The sequence below is a fragment of the Molothrus ater genome, chromosome Z (assembly GCF_012460135.2).
Source record: "Molothrus ater isolate BHLD 08-10-18 breed brown headed cowbird chromosome Z, BPBGC_Mater_1.1, whole genome shotgun sequence".
NCBI classification, from domain to species: Eukaryota; Metazoa; Chordata; class Aves; order Passeriformes; family Icteridae; genus Molothrus; species Molothrus ater.
In genome coordinates, this window is record NC_050511.2 from 44,876,173 (window position 1) to 44,889,664 (window position 13,492).

General features: G+C 39.7%; 1 protein-coding gene across 1 annotated transcript; it reads right to left on the minus strand.

Annotated features, from left to right (window-relative positions):
- Nucleotides 1–251: 251 nt before the first annotated feature.
- On the minus strand, nucleotides 252–12,492 carry TMEM175 (transmembrane protein 175). Its single transcript, XM_036403540.2, has 10 exons — nucleotides 12,320–12,492; nucleotides 11,934–11,972; nucleotides 10,923–11,020; nucleotides 9,777–9,828; nucleotides 8,900–8,935; nucleotides 7,416–7,499; nucleotides 6,592–6,756; nucleotides 4,734–4,812; nucleotides 2,940–3,081; nucleotides 252–2,387 (listed from the first exon to the last, which is right to left on the minus strand). Exons 1-10 carry the CDS (start codon nucleotides 12,449–12,451, stop codon nucleotides 1,724–1,726), a joined length of 1,491 nt encoding a protein of 496 aa, XP_036259433.1. The 5' UTR covers nucleotides 12,452–12,492; the 3' UTR covers nucleotides 252–1,723.
- Nucleotides 12,493–13,492: the final 1,000 nt, after the last annotated feature.

Genomic DNA, 13,492 nt, shown 5'->3' on the forward strand with positions numbered 1-13,492 from the left:
TTACATCACATTAAAAACATTTTGGTATTTTGTAAAAAAAATCACAAAATTGCTGAGGTTGGAAGGGACCTTAGTGACCTTGTAGGAAAAACCCACCTAACGTAATTTTAGTTACAGACATCGGCCTTAAAGTTCACCTACAGAGAAGAAATAAATGGCTTGAAGTTTTGTTTCTTCACTGATTGCAATTTATTACAAATACACATATTCACTACTTACTATGTGTCTGCTGCACATTAGAAACAAAACCATACAGAACCAAAAGTGCTTTTATTAAGTATCAGAAAAAGTGCTATACACAACACAATGGAAGTAATTTAACCACAACTAGGTATTAATCCCCTTGAATAGCTGAATGTACTCTTCATGAGAAGTATGTAATATTCACAATGACATATTCGGTATCAAGGTGCTTCAAAACAAAAGCACAAGTGCTTTCAAGACTGATCTCAACTGAAACGAGATATTTGTTTTTCACCTGTAATTTCTTCAGGCATATTTTGCCACTTTTTTTTTCATGATGAACAACAAAATTCCCCAAATGCCTTTAATTATGGCATTAAAGTTGTCAGGCACTAAGATAATTCAAAATATAAATTAATCACTCTGCCAGAAGGAAATGTAATGGCTTCTAGGGCAGCCAGAGTTTAGATGATTTGAAAAGCACAATACTTATTCAGCTGCATGTAAGTGTAAAAAAAAAAAAAAATCAACATTATCATGGACAGAAACTTCCAGGGGTTAGTTTCTTCTGCTGTCTTCCTGAGACTCAGAAATCTGTGGGACCGCTTAGTTGTCCACAACTCAGGAGAAAGCTTAACTCCTTTACCTGATGTGGAACTCTCACACATTGCAGTCTCATATTCTCTTTGAATATGACACCATGCCTTCTGAATAACAGAAGGATGTTCCATTGCCAGACAAAAAACAGACACAAAAAGCCTGAGAAATTAAAACACTTCAGACAAGAAGCTTCTGCAGAACAGAAAAAAAAATTACGTCTAATCACAGAGCTCTTTTCCCTCAGAAAATGTCAAAGCTAGTTGAAACTTGGATGCAAAGCCACATGAATCCTCATTTGTTACACACTTTTAAAAAAAGAATAGATGTGGCCAAAGAACTTGTGTTCAGATGGCTTGGAAGACTGCTATCACAATTGCAACTCCCATCTAAACTCACACAGAGCCACTCAAACAGTTAGATTTCTAACTGCTATCCCCTGTTTGTGACAGGACAGACCATTGAAAAAAACCATGTTAAAAAATTTAACATTGGAAAAAAAAAAAAAAGAAACCAGTAACTTGTATGCACACATGTTCTACTATGATGTACCATCCAGAAATCCAGATGTCTCTGTGTTTTCCATGCCTCACATTCTCTTACATAGAAACTAAACCAACTTCTGTGTTTGGCTGCCATTTTCCTGGGTATCTGCGCACTTCTTAATTGATCATTGCTGCAGCTACATGTCAAGCAGCATTTTTTTCTATAAGGCAATATCAGAAGAAGGGCAACATGCTTTTCTTTGCATCCCCTCTTAATCCAGTATTTTCAATAGCAGATTTTGGAGAAAGGGTCTTGAGCATGGCAGCTTAAACATAAATATGCCCCAGTTATGGTCAATACAGACTTTGGTTTACATCAATATAATCCACACACGAATATAATGCGAGTCAGAGGAGCTGAAGTTGATCTCTTAACTTCACATGCACTGTGCAGAAATTTAGGACAGTGTTTCATTTGGAGACAAACATGCCTCCTCTTCTTCTAACAATACAACCTTGTGTCTGGAGAGAGACATCACAGACTTTATGGCAGTTAAAGAAATTCTAACAAAAATGCGCAAGGCAAGAAAAGCAAACGGGATTACAATCTGCATAAGATGGAAAATTGCAGTGCTAAATTCACTTAACAAGCAAGTTAGAAAGAAGGCCCCCAGGCTTACACAAGGGTAAAGAGCCAGCTTGGCAAACATGAAGGCATGTTCCTTGCCACCATATCTAGCAAAGGCATGCAAAGTTTCCTCTTCATTGAGAAGGGCTGTAGTCCATATTGCAAACTGAAATATGCTGGCAAAGAAAGTGATCACACAGCTGACCTGAATGGCTTCTATTTCATTATGAGACTTTTCTGCAAATTCACTGGTCAGCTGGTAAGCTAGTGGAAGCCCACCAATGAAAGCCAATGAAAGTATGTTGAGCAGTCCCATTAACCGGGTAGCTTTTGTTACATAAAGGAAAAGAGAGTGATGGACAAACCACAGGAGACCAATTGTAACAAATGAGCCAAAGTAAGCAAGGTAGTTTGGCCCATATTCACTTAAAGCTTCAAGAAGACTGCCATGGAACTTCTTCTCAACTTCTCTGGGGTCAGGAACATTGTCTTCACTGTGGAGAGAAAAAATTAATTTACTTTGCATATTCCTGTTATAAAAACACATCTGGAACAAGACTGAATTATGCTGCTTTACTTTGAGAAAGTAGTGAACAACAGGAATCCACCCTGTACTTCTCTAGTAATTTAGAAACAGTGTTTCAAATAATAGCTCTGCAAAGAAATAATATATATAAGGAAAACTGAATGCAGGTTGGTATTCCTTTGGGTTAATAAAGTTTATACAGAGACTAAACAGCTTTTATTGACAAAAAGCTTTCATCTGAAAACATAACTAAGCAAAAAAAGGAAGCTTTGTTCTTCAAGACTCTACATCCCAACATGTATTAGGCACACTGATGATCATTACTGCTGGAATGTGGGTGTTAAAAGTATCTTTGGTTTGTGCTCTGTGTCCTTCCAGAAAATCATACTTTAAAGTAACCACTGCAGATTTTGGAGGTCAAACACAATGTTTGATTAATTTTATTTCCTTAAATGTTACACACCAACAGAAGTTTATGTGTTTAACAAGACAAAGTGTAAGAACCAGCACAAAGCCTTACCATATATCCAAAATGAGCAGGGTTGCTACAATGGCATAGACTCCATCACTGAATGCTTCTACTCGTTCCTTACTCAGAGGCTCACTGAGGTAAAAAGTGAAGGTTTCTAAGCTATGAGGTTCTTCCTCTTCACCTCTCTGACCTGGAAACAAATCCAGAGGCTTAATCATGAAAAGAAGTATAAAATAAGGTAGTTCAACAACCTACCTTTTTTCCCTATCTGCCTAAACTTTTCTTTAGACAAAAGGATGCCAGTCACTCTACTGACAAAAGGATGTCAGTCACTCTACTTTTTTTGGCATATGTGCCTCTCCCTGAAATTTATGTTTCTTTCAAGACAAGTGCTTCAGGAACAACAACAACAAAAAAGCTCTTTCCTTTAAACTGTATGGCAAACCATTAATAATGACTTAAAGCTGTAACTGAACAAAACAAATCAGATGCTGTACTTCAGGAAGCCCTAATAGCTCTAGGGCTGCTATGACAGCCTGGAGAACTTAGACTACATGGTAGTAAAAACCTGTTTTGAAAAAAACCATGGGGGCTGAACAAGGATATTGAACTCATTTAAAATAATTCAAGGTGTAGTTTTTATAGGAAATGTTTAACACATCTCTAAAGAGTGAACTCAGAAGTGCCTAGCTAGCGAAAACACACTGCTTCAGGTATATATATATAAGGTTAAGGTTTCACAGGAATGCAAGCAGGTGTAATCACAAGAAATTCAGTAAAGCAGTATTTCAGCCATCTGATAGGGTGAGGTAGATACGTGACCTGACTGAAAACCACACTGGCCCCATCACAATAAGCATGGACAATATTTGTATCTGTTTATTCTAGGCTCTGAGTCTCTGGCTTCATCCTTTTAGAACATTTCTGCCTCCCTGTTATTGCTGCCACATGGGGGAGTGAAGAGTATAGTCACATTTGCACTGGAAACAGACAGACTTGTACTAGTCTGAACAGCAGCAGTAGAAGTACAAAGGTGTTATTCTTCTGCCCCAGCTTGGGAGTAACAGTACCAAAGACATTATCTCTTCAGTGGTTTTGTGGTCCCTCTCAGAGGGACACTGCACCTTTCAGCTAAGTAGGTCGCATGATATCCCCTGCGCCTTTGATTTTAGCAATGCCAACCTCTTTCTCAGCAGGATTTAAGAGCAGCTCAGGTTGCTATGGTTGTGCACTTGTTACCCCTGACACAAGGAGGGCAGAAAGCACATGAGGGAAGGAAGCATGGGTTTAGGCTAACTTGAGACATGTGTGAAGGCACATCTTTAGATTATAGCAGTTAGATTAATGAGTAATTAGTAATACCCTGAACAGTTACTATTGTGAGAAAGTTTGATTTACAGGTGCGGTGCTTGCCTGTTTGAAAATGTGTGACTATTCAGCATTGCGGGGAAGGAAGTGGTAAAGGCACAGAGCTTGCTTCCTTATGTTCTTCCATCTCCATGCTCCCTCTTGAGGAGGGAAAAGGGATGGAGGGCCTGCTGGTGTCATTCATATACCTACGTGTGTCCGCATGCACTAGCACTATCAGGACAAAAAAGAAAGGTTTTGCACTGGAAAAATGATCTTACAATGTGTTGTGCCTTACACAAATCTCATCACAGGGGAATGAGGGGAAATTAGGGAACAAGGGGGACACTGTTTAGAAGCACATCAATAAACCCTAAAATCACTATGTTCTGAGACTGAAAATGAAAGCAGAACTGAAATTACTTCATTCTGGGCTGTCTGCATAACATGTTGACAACCTAATCTGAACATATGTCTAGGAATTTTGTTACTTACCAAGAATTTTGTTTTTACACCATGTAACTAATCGACTGAGATGCGGAAAAATTATTACAAGTCCAAGAAGTACATAAGACTGTTGGAGAAGAAAACGAACAGTTTATAGTTATCAAAAATATAATTTGCCTTCCAGATTTAGTATGAAACTATAACTCTCAATCTTAGAACTAATGACACTGAGAAAAAGAAATCTTGACTTTCAAAAAGAAAAAGGCTCAGTTGAAATGCTCATTCACTTCCTGAATAATGCATGTGGAACGAAATACTGCTTTTTCCTAGCTAATTTAGTACCAGTAATGAAGCAAACTAAAACAAGTAGGGAAATAATTCTGCTGACAAAAAGTGCAGGAATAACTACTTTGGAAGTTGAAGAATTGTTGCACATAATCCTTATGGTTCTTCAAATTCATGACACTCTAAGATTTTACTATTTGCGTCACAAAAACACGTTGGTGTGTCCTAAGTGGTTCACATGTTTTGCACAGGTCTAAGCAAGAAGCAACTTGGAGCAACTTGGAGAGTAATTTCACCATTGTTAATATTAAAAACAAACAACCAAACTACAGTGAACAGAGTGAGGAAGAAGAGGAAAACATATTTTCAGACAAAACTAGGCCTTTTCATGTTTGGACTTATAACTACCCCTTTCACCAAGAGCAACCTGATTTCTCACAAACTTGTGGATTATTTAAATACTGCCAATTCCTGTGGAATCTTTCTCAAAATCCATCTTTTCCTAAAGAACAAGAGCAATGGAAGTTCAGCATACATTCAAAAACTAGATTTCAGTTCTGAGTAGGGGTTCCAGAAAAGAGTTAAAGCTATATTAATAAGTTGGAACAACTCACTGACTGACAACTAAAGATGGAAGAGAAAAAGACCACGTAAAAGCAGTCCTTGAGAGGCAGGTGGCCTAACTGGTCTCCCTTCTCTGTTTGCTCTTACACCCTAAGTTAGTGCAGCAATTGCATTCACTTTTCTTCAGCTTGTGCAATGTGGTCTTCATTTCACATAAGCTTCCTCAACTACTTCTGGTGCACAAGATACTAACATAGAGTTTGGAAGACCTGCTAGAAACAAACAAAAAAGCAGGCACAGCAAGTAATAATTTAGCAGAATATTCTTTCTACACTATACAAACTCATGGATCAAGTTACAGTGATATATGTGATTAAATACATTCAATGCAAAAAACAACACCCTAGAATGTAGCAGACTCCATAGAGCTTGGGAAAGCTCCATGGAGGATTGAGGCTTAACAGTAGGAACTGCTGAGGCATGATGAGACAGCAAAATAAGTTCCTGTCTCTGACCCCCCGCCCCAAAGCTTATCTCTGTAACCCCACTTTTCCCTAACCCTACTATTGGACGAGTTTGGATCCCCCTTTACCCTATTAAAAGGGGCTGTTTTAGCCCATTCGATAGAAGAAGAGCTGTCGCTGGACCCTTCACAGACTCCCCAGTAAACCATCACTGTGGAACACCAGGGCTTCCCCTTCTCCTCTCTCACATCTGCTTCAAGCCTCAGCCAAGGGCACCCTAGCAAGCAAGCAAAGAGCTGAGATCCTAAGAGAGCTGATAATCACTAAAGAGTTGACAATCTCTGAGCTTGCTAAGGGTAGCCGCGGCTGCGAGCTGCCTGGGCATTTGGGCTCTCTGTCTCCCAGAGGGACGGGGCTCCTGGACCATCTTTGCATTGCTCGATAATAAGGCCAAGATCGAGGCTTTACTATACTAGAACTAGCAATGGAGAAAGTGTGCATAATTAACAGACATCGCTATTTTCATACACAGTCCTAAAGACAGCTAATACAAACTGCTGCATCAAAGTTTTCTGTTAACCGAGAGAACTTACCAAAGGAATAAAGAAAAAAGAAAAGATGGCTGCTAAAAAGCATAAAATTGGTCCTCTCAGGATAATCTTTAAGATATGACGTTTATAGAAATTCTGATTTTCAGATTCCTGTATCTGTTGATTCAGTAAGTGTGGGTGATAGAATCCATATGCTACTATCACAGCCTGCAAGGAAAAGAGCATTACTGAACTTATTACTATTGCATATAAATATATGAAGGATTTCAAACATAAGACATAGAACTATAAATCAACACATTCCGAAACACTTGCAAGCTTATTCTTCACTCCCATATGGAAAGTTGGTCCTAGAAACTCTGAGATTTAACAAGACACTCAAAGATTTATGTGAGATTTAACAAGACACTCAAAGATTTATGTGTCATGACAGACTCTCCTCTGCAGAGTCTGTCATGACCTTTGATCCTTGATGAAGGGGAATGAAGACCTCTGTAAGGAGGAACTGAAAGCAACAAAGCACTGCACCAGGAGGAAGAATGCTTCTGGACTTCAGACTGAAAACCTGTGTTCCCTCACCCACTGCTGCATGGAAAACTCAACTGTTCTTTCCCCAAGGCAAAGAGTGGGAAAGGAATTCTGTGAACACTGAGATCAGCTGATTTAGTTGCATAAAACAGCTTCCCGGGACAGTGAACTTTTTTTTACATACAGGTACTGTATTATCATAATGGGCATAACTTTGAAAAAGAATGCTATACAAATAACATATTTAGCAATTTATGCCACTCAATAAGAAGCTTAATTTCAGTTCTACACAAGAAAGTCTATGTAAAAGTGAAAATGCTAATGGATAGCTCCAATACCTGTATAAGGCCAATGACAACAGCACAAACGCTGAAGAGGAAGATGCCAAAAGGTACCCCTGGAAAGGAGGCCATTAAGGAAAACTGGAAAAAAATCAACAAGATCATATATTTAATTAAGAAGCAATGTAGGAATAACAGTAGAGAAATAGAAGCACTCTTCATTCAATATTGAAAACATTAATAAATCTACATAATAATTTGCATTTCATCATAATTCCACTAAATGCTATTTCTAGCCACAAATACATGCAGGCATCCCAACCAAAGGCATCTGGAGAGATGGTTTTGCTCTGGCATTGACAGTGCTAAACCTTAGCCATTCTGGCACTGTGCCTCCATAATAAAGTGCCTCCAGAGTGGCTTGTACCTGAGCATAAAGCTTAACTGGTTTTAGTTGACATGATGTCATAGCTGTGAAAATTCTTGATATTAGGATACCTTTTTGAATCTTTTATTTTGTCTACCTCCGTGGCTCCCTGTTGTATTAATTTCTGCAGCTTCTTTAGGGGAGGATGAAAAAGGAAAAAAAAATTTTAAAAAAAGGAGAAGAAGAAAAGCAGGGTGTAGTGTTAAGGTAACATGGACAGCTTTCTAAAAATAATTCCAGCTTCAAGGCAAAATGAAAAGTATGTTCTCTTGCTGATAAAGATCGTCTTACTGACCACAGCCTAATTTTTTGCAGACTACATGTAAGACATACATATCCACATAGAAACAGGTGCCTGTCCTACTTACATATACAACTGTCAAGATGCATTTTAATCAACTGTTTTGTTCTGTTAATATAGTATTCATTTGCAAATATTCTTTTAAGGTCATATGACCAAAAATTTTGCAGATTTTAAACATAAACCCTCAGCTGCCAGAATCAACCTTGCAGAGCAAATCAGAAGTGATACCACAAACTTGGTCTAAATTACAAAAGGAAAATGTCCTGCCATATAAGGAGGAGTTTGAAAAACAGTTTTATTTATCTTACCAAAATTCTTATCAGATAATCTCAACCTTCTTCAATACAGTTGCTTTCTTAAAAGAAATCATGGGAAATTTTTTACCATGAAGGTGGTAAAACATTGGCACAGTTGCCCAATCCTTGGAGACGTACAAGGTGAGGTTGGATGGGGCTTTGAGAAACTTCATCTAGTTGAAGATGTTCCTGATCTTTGCAGGGGTTGGACTATAGGACCTTTAATAGCCCCTCCCAGACTGAACTATTCTCTGATACTATGACTTCCCATAACTGTAAGTTTTGTTGCTAGAATACCCATTTTCTGCCATGTCTAGAACATGAAGTATTTGAAGGTTATAAAATAGCTTCATGAATTTTAAAGAAGCAACAGTTAACTACAATAATGGATTCAGGGTTTATACTATAACAACACTTTCCTGCGTTTCTGAATACTTTGGTAAAGTCTTTCCAAATAAATGAAGAAACAAACAATGTAATTTAAAAAAATTTCAGATTTTAGAAAATTACTTACTGTATATGGCAAGAAGGTTATGATCATCATACAAGCCTAAAACAGAAAAAAAGCATTTTGAAACACTATTTGTTTTCTGGACACATCTTCAATGAGGGCATTGCTTGCTTTGTATTTTGCAAGGAGATCAAATACTTGTGCTGCATAATGAAAAATACCCATATTTCTGAAGTTGCTGAGTTTTGACAGCAAATGGCTGGTTTTGTACACATCTTCCATGTTCCCTATGCAAATTGTACAAGCTTATTGTAGAAAACACTACAGCTTTCTGTGTTACCAATACCCTAGGTAAAAGTTTTGCTATGGTTTTTAAGAGATTTCTTTCTAAATGCTAAATATACCACACTTTCTAAACAGTTGTTTCTGATTTGTCAAGAACGTTAATAGCTGATTGTAAATATTTCACATCTAAAAAAGCAAAATCAAAAAACCCAACCCAACAAACAAAAGCATAAAGAAACACATTGCTTTGAAAGCTACATTAGGTAAGAATTAGATGCCTTAGGCTATTCTTCTATAATAATTTCCTCTAGTTTTATCTCATGGAGCTCCAACAGTGCTTTTATTAACAAAATTAGAATAACTGTGTGGTTGCATACTTTCAGAGAACAGAGTTTGAAACAACATTGCAGAATACACAGTTCCCCCAGATGAACTTCAGACTAACCTGCTGCAGAGCTTCTTTTGGTTTACAGTAAAACATTTGCAAGTTAAAAGCAAGTTATCAATCAGTCACAGCAAAAGTAAAGATCTTTGTATTTTCCTGGAAATATGTAAGAGTTATGCTATTTAATGTAGAAACTTTTGGATATTCACAGACACATTAAAGTGACCTGTATCTGCTTGTTAACCATCCAGCTTGTATGACAACACTCACCAGATTTAGAAGAGCCAGGACATCATCTATATGTTCTATCACCTGAAACAACCTGTCAAGGCAAGGCCGAGTAAGGTTATCATGAACATGCCAACTCACAAAATATATTTTACAGCACTACATATAAATTGTACATTTATGATAGTATGGGGGAACCCAATTTCCTTTGCCACAGAATTAATACAAGTATTCCAGGTGCCCCACCAAAACTCATGAGGCTCAAATATGAAAGTAATTTGTTAGAAAAATCTTAAAAGTGAGATAAAATGAAGTTCAATCATGGAGCAGTTATTAAGAACCTGGTTTCTATTTGAATGGCAGAGTATTTTCAAAATTTTAAGGCTTAGAATAATTTCTCCTGAAGAGACAGCACACAAAGAAAAAGCTTTCCTTGCAAGTGTCCCCAGATTTTGTTAATGAAACTCCTCATTCACAAAACTATCACTTAGAATGAACAGGACCCATCACCCTCCACGAAACCCTGAGATTGTACCTTGGCATTTACTTATACAAGCAAAGAGAAGCACTGGAGTAAAGGAATGGATGTGGGATATCAGCTTCAAATACTGAATTACAGGTTGCACGCCTTTATTGGAATGCAGCCAATCCACTTGCATAGCAACATTTGTAAATTTCAAAATGCAATCAAAAACTGCCCTGGTTCCAGCATGATGCCTGCATGCCAATTTCTTTTTAACCACCAAGACATGGCAGGTGGGAGTGTCCACAGCTCTATGAAGTACAGAATCTACAACATTACAATTGACTTGGCGACAACTACTGCTGAGGACAGAGATGAGTTTTAGGCCAGCTGTACTATATCAGTTCCTTTGTTGTGGAGCATGCAAGTTACAAATTCATGTTTTTTTTCAGCAGAATTAGAAGTCTAATTCCATCTAGCCTTCAAGGTAAGAAGAAAAGTAACTCTAAAAGATACATAATGCTTGCTTTACTCTGTATGACTATGACAGTGGTGTAAGAGTAGCTTTTCACTGCTAAGAGTAGCATTTCTTTACAATGGTTTTCTAATATTAATCAACAAAAGACAATTCAGAAGTCTGGCAGCAAGACAGAAATACATCAGAGACATGGTTATCTCCTGCACTTTCTAGCTTTTAACTTTAGATTTAAACACCATGTTCCTACCTTACATGAGCTGCCCATGCCACTGTGACTATTAAAAAGGTCATCAAGTAAACTGCAATTTTTGCTAGAAGAAGTTGCTGAACACTTTCACCTAATTTCTGAAACAGAAAGTGACACCCAAGGAAACAAAATATAAATGTTATGTTACAAAATTATTACCAACATCTGAAAAAGAGATGTACAACAACGTAATGTATTTTTGGAAAATGCCTCCCAAGAATGCAGTTCCCATTCAACAAACTCGTTAGTACATTGCAGAGAAAAGAGTTTATTAGGAACTTGTAAAATAGGCTGAAATGTGGCATTTGATGTATCAACACATCTCATCAATCTGTAAAAAAGGGCTTCCCAATGCTCTATTCACCTTGTTACTCATCTATGCATTCTCTCATCACTGTTACTATAATAAAGCATTTCAGAGGACTGGACACAATATGCCTCTTTTACTTTCACAGCACTGACTTCTGTAGTAGAAGCATTGAAGAAGTTTCATGTGACCATTGTTAAAAAGCAGTAAGGAGAGGGCTTAACCTCAGCAAATTTTCCAAATATGACTACAGTGGCTTAAACAGACTCATATAGTATATTTGCTGCAATACAGATCTATCTGAGCTTCTTAAACTAAGATTTATGTCTATTTAAGAGTAGAAAAATAAATAGAAACAAAAGAAAAAAACCTGTAAACTTTCTCAAATTATTGTTTCCTAAAATTCCTGGGTATTCTCAGAATTAATTTCTTTTCTGTAGTCTTCTTTTTCCACCTTTGTTTATTCAAATTACATTTATTATGAACCTGACTTTAGCATTCAGATTGTGCTATGTAAGCTTCTCTCAGTGATGGTTTATTACCAAGAAGACCAGATCCTTTCTGAAAGATGTTTTGGCCAAACGGGCAATGCATCTCTCATAGAAAAGTAACTAATTATAATCTATGGCGAGGATGTTACGTGCTAAACGAGGATGTTACATCTACTTGCGAGGACACAAGAAACAACAAACGGCACGTGATACCTGGTCAGGATGTATTTTTGTGTGAGCCACCGGCAAAATCTGAAATAACAAAATGTTTATTAGCACATGACGTTCTTTTTCTTGTTGAGCACTTCCCTAAAACCACACAACCTTCAGGTACCAGCGGATCGCGTAGCCAGGAGCAGCTCTGGAAGTCACAGCCGTTCCCTGGCCATGGCCGGCCCGCCACGGCCGGCACAGCCGACGCCTCTCCGGGACGGCCCCGACACATCGCGACAGCGGGGCGGGCGCGGAGCCGGGCGGCACCGGCGGCCGCGGCCCCGCGGGGGCGCCGGGCGGGCCGGACAGGCGCCACCCGGAAAGCCGGGACCGGCCGCGGCTGCCCCAGGCTTCTCCCTCCCTGCCTCCCGCGGCCGGGCGCTCACCATCACGGTGGCGATGATGGACAGCAGCGCGTCGCTGTAGGCCAGCAGCCGGTGCGATGTCTGCGTGCTGCCGCCCGGCTCCGGCCCCGGGCCCGGGCCGCGCTCCCGCGCCGCAGCCCGCGGAGCCGACATGGCCCCGTGCGCTCGGCAGCGGCAGGGGCGGCGCTTCCCCTCGCCCTCAGAGGGGCGGGAGCCGCCCGCTGCCCCTGCGGGGCGGAGGAAGGCTGCTCTCGGAAGCGATGCGGTACATGTCCGTGAGTGGTCGAGCCGCCGGGCGCACCGCGGCTGAAGGAGCAACCCCGCCTTTAAAAGGCGTTCCAGTTCACCTGTCCGTTTTCCATAACAAACAACATCCTGAATCCAGTGACACTGACAGTGTGTTCTACACAGGACTGGTCAGGAAACATCAACAGAAGAGGCAAAGGAAAACATGACTCTTAGAGAAGCAATTTATATTCCTCAGACAAATTCCCTTTTTAAAATGGGAATTTCAGCAATTGAGGGAGGTAATCCTGTCCCTTTCCTCAGCCCTGGGGAGGCACATCTGGAGTGCTGTGTCCCAATCTGAGCCTCTCAGTACAAGAGAGACATGGAGCTCCCGGAGCAGGTACAGTGGAGGGCAACAAAGATAATGGGACTGGAACATCTCTCTCACCAGGAAGAGCTGAAGGAGGTGGGCCTGTTCAGCTTTGAGAAGAGGCAACTGAGAGGGGAACCTCAGGAATGTCTATAAATATCTAATGGGTTGGTGCCAAGACGATGGACATAGGCTCTTCTACATGGTGCCAAGCAATACAGCAAGCAGAAAAGCTGCACCTGAGTATGGGAAGAACTTCTTTGCTGTGTGGGTGATCACAAAGAGGAACAGTGTGCCCAGAGAGGTTATTGGGTCTCCTTCAGTGAAGATACTCAAGAACCATCTGGATGCAATCTTGTGCCATGGAGTCTAAAATAATCCTGCTTAAGCTGGGAGGTTGGATCAAATGACCTGCCGAGATTCCTTCCAACCTTAGCCATTTTGTGATTCTGTGATCTTGTGAAATAAAGACCTGTGGAACTACAGGCCAGTCAGTCTCACCTCTGTGCCTGGTGAAATCGCCATGGAAATTATAGTAAGGCATATGGAAAATAAGGAGGTGGTTAGTGACAGCCAGTGTGGCTTCATTAAGGGCA

Coding starts and splice junctions, on each gene's coding strand:
- TMEM175 (XM_036403540.2), bottom strand. CDS start 12,451: ATGTCGGCTCCGCGGGCTGCGGCGCGGGAGCGCGGCCCGGGCCCGGGG. Junction 11,973..12,319: donor CCATCATCGCCACCGTGATG/GTGAGCGCCCGG, acceptor TTGTTATTTCAG/ATTTTGCCGGTGGCTCACAC. Junction 7,500..8,899: donor TAACCTTCTTGCCATATACA/GTAAGTAATTTT, acceptor ATTTTTTTCCAG/TTTTCCTTAATGGCCTCCTT.